Source organism: Mus caroli, chromosome 10, assembly GCF_900094665.2.
Source record: "Mus caroli chromosome 10, CAROLI_EIJ_v1.1, whole genome shotgun sequence".
In the NCBI taxonomy this organism is placed as follows: domain Eukaryota; kingdom Metazoa; phylum Chordata; class Mammalia; order Rodentia; family Muridae; genus Mus; species Mus caroli.
The window spans coordinates 77410462-77418509 of NC_034579.1; the positions used below are offsets into that span (position 1 = coordinate 77410462).

General features: G+C 45.7%; 1 protein-coding gene across 2 annotated transcripts in view; it reads left to right on the forward strand.

Moving 5' to 3' along the window:
- Nucleotides 1-7608, forward strand: part of C10H12orf75 (chromosome 10 C12orf75 homolog) — a 43011-nt gene extending 35403 nt beyond the window's left edge. Inside the window, exons 3-6 of one of the 2 annotated variants that reach the window (XM_021175114.1) lie at nt 2147-2182; nt 2837-2916; nt 4337-4374; nt 6736-7588. In XM_021175114.1, the coding sequence (XP_021030773.1) occupies nt 2147-2182; nt 2837-2916; nt 4337-4341 (121 nt within the window). In that variant the 3' untranslated portion in view covers nt 4342-4374; nt 6736-7588. Of the gene's footprint in view, nt 1-2146; nt 2183-2836; nt 2917-4336; nt 4375-6735 lie in introns of both variants that reach the window. The other variant, XM_021175113.2, reaches the window with a different exon arrangement.
- The last annotated feature ends 440 nt before the right edge of the window (nt 7609-8048 follow it).

An 8048-nucleotide genomic window follows, 5' to 3' on the forward strand; every position in this document is an offset into this window, starting at 1 on the left:
TACATCATCATGTCTGGCTTCTGGAGTTCAAACTAGGGTTTTACCACTTACACCACAAGTCATTTAACAACTGAGGTATGTCCGCAGCACTGACATACTTATGTGCACATACCCACAGACAGACAGATAGACTTTCTCTCTCTCTCTCTCTCTCTCTCTCTCTCTCTCTCTCTCTCACACACACACACACACACACACACACACACACACATACACACACACACACAGAGGAATAGACACACAATTAAAAATAAATATTAAAACATTACTGTTTTCTCGTATTTGGGAAAGTTAAGCTTTGAATCAGAGTTAGGCAGAAGAAGAACAAGTTAGAAGACACAGCTGGAATCGAATGTGGAGAAGAAGCCACGAGACATGATGCATGTGCAAACCTACCAGTTACATTCAGCTTCACAAATGATGCCTTCACGATAGTGTGAGTCACTCGGGACCACAGCACATAGCACAGTTCTGATCATCGTGCCTGAGCTTCTCGCCGCTGTTTCCCTGTCACCTGAGCTATGGATTTATGACTCCATTTTAGCTTAAAGTAGTAAATATCATCTTATTAAGCCTCAGAGATGTGCACCACCCTGTGTCTGGTACAGCGTGGCTCTGACGCTCCTCAGTTACAGAGGATTTGGCTCTTCTGCAAGGGCAAGTGAAACTGATGACCAAGATGCGTGTAAATACTGGGCTGAGTTCTGTAAATGACAATCTCAGTGTCACTGTGCTCATGGGCAGTATTCATCCAGTGACTGTCAGATCTGCTGGCAATGAGGGAGATCACAGGTGTGTGCATAGCTATGGTGGGACCTGACCTAAATTCCACATGGGTAAAACCGTAGCGGGACCTCCGCTAGAATCTGAAGATTCAGTGAGGGGGGTTGGAGGTGTTTGGTGTCTGTTCTGATTGTGGTCCCTTCTGGATGACCGCAATGTACAACATCGCCTTTCTCTAAGAAAAGTAACCTGTGTGCACTAACCAGGGCCCCAGGACAGTGTCCCCCTTAGAGATGGGCAGAGGAATTTTTGTGGAATGTGCACTCCTCCTGCATAAGCAAAGAGTCTGTTAGAGGCACCCAGAGGCCTGAGGTCAAGCTCAGATGTAATTTTACAGGATGTCCCCATTTTGTTTGTTTGAGTAAAAGTAATATTGATACTGGTACAAAAATCAATCCTGAGATGTTAGTTATTAAACTGAGCCTAGGACACAAACATGCCAGGCCATCAATGTATGTGTATACACATATGTGTACATTTGTGTGAGTGTATGTGCATGTGTGTGCACACATGCATGTAGAGACCAGAGGTTGATCAAGCTCAGGTGTTTTACCTGAGATGTTTGTTTTGTTTTCTCAGACAGAGACTGTCTGTCACTGGCCTTTGGCTGAGCAATATGGTACAGCTGGTCAGCCAGCGATCTCCAAATGTTGGCCTGCCTCTGCCCTCCAAACTGCTGGGATTATANGCATACATCATCATGTCTGGCTTCTGGAGTTCAAACTAGGGTTTTACCACTTACACCACAAGTCATTTAACAACTGAGGTATGTCCGCAGCACTGACACTATGTGTTTTGAGGAAGAGAGACCCCTAGGAACTTTCTTTGGAACGTTTTCCTGCTCTTTGTAGTAGAATGTGTATTAATGGCTCAGTTTTTGAACAAAGGGAAATCAAGTTGGCAGTAACTCTTTCTCATGAGAGAAGACTCAGTACTCTTGGTTGGGCTTCTCTGGTGGCACAAGGGGCCCATATCACAGCAAGGGCAGGAAGGAGTTTGAGGGGTCACCGGCTCATGCCTTATTTTACAGAGGGGATCCAGGCAACTTGTCACTGTCGATCACTGGGGGAGGGTGGAGTGGGTATCAGCTTTCTGACATCCAATTTTGTGGCCTTTTCAGTCTCAGATGCTCCCCCCTTCTTTGGTCATTGGGCTTTTTAGCATTTGCTGAGTTTATCCATTTTGATACATTGCTCAGTCTTGACTGTGTGGTCAGAGCCAGCCAGAGTGCTGTGCTGCAGAGGCTCAGGGTGATAGTGAATGTGAACCAGGGGCCCTGTTCCCTCCACTTTGCTCGCGACCGAGGACGAAGTGTCTGGTTTGCAGCCAAGAAGCTCACGCAGGTGTGCTTGGCCCCTTTTAGAACAGAAGACTCGATAACGGAAGACGACAAGAGGAGGTATGTGTGTTGCCATGGCTGGTTTCACGTGAGTAGCTTTGGCCGTAGTGCATGGATGTATGTAATCACACTAGCCCAGGAACAGAACACAGCCGGGATATTGGCCAGGATGTGCACCAGCACAGACTAGGAATCTCGGCTTCAGCCTGGCAAGCTCTGCCCTGTGTGTGGCTCTGTGCGGTCCACTCCTGTCCTTGAGGTGACTTCTCCTCCTCACCTCTCCACTTCTTTCTCTTGCTCTTCCTCGGGTTTACTCTGCTCCGCTCCGCACTGCACCCCTGGGCTCTCTGCCATATGACACACACGTCTTTCCCTATGAGGAAGTGATTCCTGAATATACTACATTGCCTCACCCCACAGGGATCTCTGAATTTGTCATAAGTGGTGATTGACAGCTGGCACACATTCCTCGACCCATCACTCGGCTGTCTTAGCTCACTTCTTTCCCATCAAAAGCAAGATATTTAAACGTTTTACTGATTTAATACAGCTATTTCCCCAAAGCTTCCTTCTAACATAGAAACCCAAATGTGCTTTGAAACGTCCTGAGTTGTCTTCATGATCACATAATTGTTTAGAATGGCCCATGCTCTGTTTTCCGATGCTTCTATCTCTGTAGCACCCTTTAACTTGATCTGATTTCTTTTCTTAAAGAAACTATGGAGGAGTGTATGTTGGCCTGCCCTCTGAAGCTGTCAACATGGCGTCTAGTCAAACAAAGACTGTGCAGAAGAGTAAGCAAGGGTTTTGTGGGCTATTTCCTCAAAACAAAAGTGTGTGTGTGTGTGTGTGTGTGTGTGTGTGTGTGTGTGTGTGTGTGAGAGAGAGAGAGAGAGAGAGAGAGAGAGAGAGAGAATATATAGGTGTGGGTGTTTGTGTCTGTGTGTGTGTGTATAGGAGTATGTATAGGTGTAGGTGTTGTGTGTGTGTATGGGAATTGGTGTTTGTGTATGGGTGTGTCTATGTGTGTAGGTGTATGTATGTGGGTGAGTATTTGTATATGTATGTGTACACATTTACATTTCTGGGTGCTTGTGTGTGTATGGGTGTGCACACATGTATGGGTGTGGATGTTTGTGTATGTGCATGTATGCACTTATGAGTGTGCAGATTCATGTGTATGTGAGGGTCAGAGGAGAGGCCCTGGTGATCCTTGGGAGCTGTCTTTCCTTTTGGAGACAGGGCCTTTCACTAACTTGGAACCTTCCAAGTCCTTTACTCTGGCTGGCCAGCAAGCCCAGTGATTGATCCAGCCGCCTTTGCCTGCACAGCACTGGGCTTACAAGAGCATGCTCCGTGCGAGGTTTCCTTTGTAATTGTGGGTTTGGGGGCTCGAACTCGGGCTGTCATGCTTGCCCAGCAGGCACTTTACCTTGCCGACTGAACTATCTCCTTGGTCTCAAAGACAAATGCAATTTATATTTTCCACCTACCTGAGTTAACCACATGTTCCACAGTGGCAGTGAGCCCCGCCCCGTGTGAACTATGTGTTCCCTGTCACCGTTTCTCAAAAGTGCCGCCCACATGTTAAAGCAACCTCCACGAAAGCCCAGTTTGCTTGGAGATTGCGAATAGGGGTTTTATTTATTCATGTGCACCACAGATAACCTCGATTTCCGGTTAATTTCAGTGCTGATGAGTGTGAAAGGGGAAACCAGCATTTAAGCAAGTTGACGGAATGCTTGCAAACATGGCCTGTATTTCCATATCACAAAGGGGGACTTAGCAGTGTGGTGGCTACAGGGAAAAGCACTGCTCACAAAGCTATATCACCTCATTTTAAACACACTGTCATTATTTGTTGTCTGGTACTGCTTGCTTTATCATTCATCACATCTTAATATACCCAGTGTGTGTTTGCATGTGGAGATCAGAGGGCAATTTGCAGCAGTCAGTTCTATACATGTGGGCTCTAGGATGAAGCTTAGGCAGTGGGTTCCTGTACCCTTGGACCCATCTTGCCCACCCTCCTTTATGATTCCTACAAGCAAGTGTGTGTGTGCACATGTGTGTGCATGTATGTGTACATGTGCACACGTGTGTATGTACATGTGTGCATGTACGTGTGTATGAGACTATTTGAAGCTTGTAGCTTTTTGGAAAATATAATGAGCTTTTAAAAATCTGAACACTAACTGTTATTCTCTCTCTAAGATTAGAGGAAGATAACATGACGGCCGGATACTCACGAGGTACTTTGTATTTTCCTCAATTATCTCCTCCGTGTATTTTCCTGCTATGATGAGGAACTGCTTGTAGTTTCTGTGTGCATCTTAGAGATCTCGAATGCTGGTTTGACATCTTGGAAGCTCTGGTCCACTGTCTTCCCTGCTGCCATGCTTTCTCTTCATTTTTTCACAAATGCAGTATAATTGATTTCATAAGAACAAACTGCATGCCTGCCTAAAACACCAGGGTGCACCAAAACCTGGGAGGGCTTAGGGCTTGAATGACAGATGGAGACCTCAGCCAGGGAGACTCTGGCTAGGAATCCCATGAGGATCAGCACACAATGTGTAGATACTGTGTCCAAGAGGAGACATGTCCTATGGCATATTCTGTCTGGCACTCCACTGCGTGTTGGTCTTGGCAAAAAGGCCTAACCTCTTTTGAAGCCTCCCCTTTCAGGAGGGCTGTTTCCCAAGAGAGTCCATCTGTTCAAAGTCAGCCTTCAGGCTTGAATTCAGGCTCTTCCACAGGCTGGTTGAATGGGTTACCTTTCCCTTGTGGCCTCAGTTTTATAATCTATAGAATGGGTCTTTTGCTTAGACATAGTGGTTGTTGTTGTGACTAGACAGAATGAATGGTAAGTAGCTCTTGCTTTCATCATTGCCTGTGTCTTTATCTTCTTCCTTCCTATTCCCCTTTCTCTCCCTCTTCCCCCACCTTTTTCTCTTCTTCCTCCCAACCCCTTCTTCATATACCTCCCCTCCCCCAGAACCTAGACTCTAGCAGACCAGAAACAAGAGTTCTTTGCTATTAAGGTCATCTCTTGTCCAGTCAGGGTCCATCCTGGAGTTGGTAGAGACTGAGAAGTTTCCTGATGGAGACTGAGTAGTTTTCTTGCTGGAGGGCTGGGACATGCAGGGTCTACTTAAGGGAAGCCACAGCAGCCTTAGAATTGTTCTCTGGAGAATGGCTCATCAGAGAGGCAGCATAGAGATTTATAAAGACTGGAATCCACCCCTCACCCCCCCCCCCCAGCTCCTGAAAATTCACCAAGGATTTTTTTTTAAGTCTAGTATTTATTTGAATAGAGTGCCCCCCTTCCCCACACAGAATTTCCTGGCTTGCTGTCATTTTGTCCCTTGTAAAAGTCCCTGTGGGACATGCCTCCTGGGTAGGCCGAGCTGGAAGAATGCCAGCCTGCGCTACCATTCTCCCCTCCCCCTGTAATGCTGGTGATGTGTTTCAAAAGTGTGAGAACTGATCAGAAGAGGGGTCCTATAGACTCATGCTGAAAACCTGGTTCCCTCTGCTGCACACAGACCCCAGGTGACCTGTGCTGGGGCTCAGCTTTCTCACTTGCCCTTGTGTGTGGGGGGTCAGAAGTTCCCTAGTAACAGTTTAGCAGTTACTGCTGACACAGCCCCCATGGCTTTAAGTGGCTCGCTCACTGTTCCTGGATCCATTCTTTGACTCTCATCCTCTGCTGTCTGCTCTGTCTCTGACAGTGTCTCTAAGCAGTCAGTCGGTCCTGGTTTCCCTCTGCCTCACCTTTGAATCACCTGAAAGCTTTTCCTGAGTGACTGTGTGTCCATTATGCCACTTGTCTGTGACACTCCGACACCCGTGATGCTCCAGGCCCATCCTTGGGCAGAATCTCGATGCATGGACTGTCCTGGGAAGCTTCTGATACGAAGGGCAGACTGCACTATTTTTGGCTAACACCACGGCCTTTCTGAATGGGATTCGATTCGTGAGCGCAGTGGACTGCATCTTGAGCCAAATCGAGGAATGACTCGATGTTAGCACCACTTACATGATGACACCTGGCTCCAGAGTGGAAACCACGGCCATAGAGCTGTGACTTTTTAAGAGGCATCCTCTACCCAGAAGGGAAGTGATGGATGGCATAAGATGTGCTTTCCACAAAGCCAGCAAACAGCAGTTTATGAGATGGCTCTCAGATGCCAGTGTGGGCCAGTTTCATCAGCATTTCCCCAGGGGAGCTGCACAGGCTACGGATGCATAGGTCCCCCCTGCAGTACCGTGTCGGGAAGTTATCACTGCATGATCTATAGTGTGAGTTCAGTGCTGATGTGCACACAGCCTGGTCTGACCATTGTTATTCTGTATTTTAATTTTAATTATATTTTACAAGTCTCTCAGCATCCGATTTGATCTCTTTATTTAAATATTACCAATGTTTAGAACTATACTGCCCAGCACTGAATCTTAAGTAACTGTTGACTGGCTATTGAACACACTCTGCTTAAAAACAATTCAGCTAAATAATTTGCAGGCTTAGGACATGCACTTTTGTCTAAGTTGTGATTTTTTTTTAATGTGCTAATTATTTTCCTTCCCCTTTTCTTGTTTTTCCTTTATAGCTTGCTCATGAATTTGGAAGGAACTTGGCTCCCGGGACACTGAATGAACACAGATATCTTCAAACAAATTCCGAAAGGTCGTTCCTGCTGTGCCACCTCGCCCGAATCCTAGCTGTGTAGTGAAGACCATGGGTCCATACTGGATGTTGTGGTCATAGAAGGGACTTTGTGCCACCCACCAGTGAGAGACCATAAAGGCTGTTGCTACCCGGCCTGGGCCACCAGGCTCCACACCGTGGTGTTTCCCCTCCTGGCCATCCAGCACAGGTCACCAAGCGCATGTCTTTTCACTGATAATCTTTTGATAGTTTTTATATGACACAATCCTTATTGTATTTATAACAAGGTCATAGGGCCACATAAAGGAATTACCTGAAGTAATATATTGCCTCTTGTCTTTGATGTTTCTATGTCATTATTTTTTAGCTGTAAAGTTGGTAAATGGATTCTTATAACCATCTCCCTTTTTTTACTAGTTGGTTTAAAATTTTTATTTACATGCTGGGAGAATTCCCTTTGTTAAGAACATTGCAGCATTTGAAAATGAACTCGTTAAATGTGCATGCTATACACATGTGGATTCTTTTTAAAGTCCTCTTTTCTTCAGTCAAAGGCTTAAATTATAAATAGTCTCCAGCCACCCAGTTGCCTGTTCTCCCCTTGTGTAGCCTGAGCATCTCATCATGTTAACTCTGCACTGTCTCTTAGGACGTAACTGAGGACAGTTAATGTTTAGTGGGGTATCTGGGAAATGCTTAATTTGCTAACAATGTGTGTATGCACTCATGACAGCAGTATAAGGATCTCAGTTTGCCAATGTATTTCAACAATTAAACATTTTTATCCCTCTTTACCTGGATTTCTTAATTATTTTCAAAAGAACACTTTCAAAGAAGCCACTCGTGGTATTATCATATGTAAATAGAGTATGTCAGTATTTAAATGTAACACTGGTTGTCTTAGTTAGGGTTTTATTGCTGTGAAGAGACACCATGACCAAGGCAACTCTTATAAAGGACAACATGTCGTTGGGGGCTGGTTTACAGGTTCAGAGGTTCAGTGCATTGTCATCATGGTGGGAAACATGGCAGACATGGTGCTGGAGGAGCTGAGAGTTCTACATCTTGATCCGAAGGTAGAGGAAGATTTATACCATACTGGGTACAGCTTGGGCATATGAGACCTCAAAGTCACCCCCACAGTGACACACTTCCTTCAACAAGGCCACACCTCCTAATAGCGCCACTCCCTATGGACCATGCATTTAAACACATGATTCTATGGGGACCATACGTATTCAGACCACCACACTG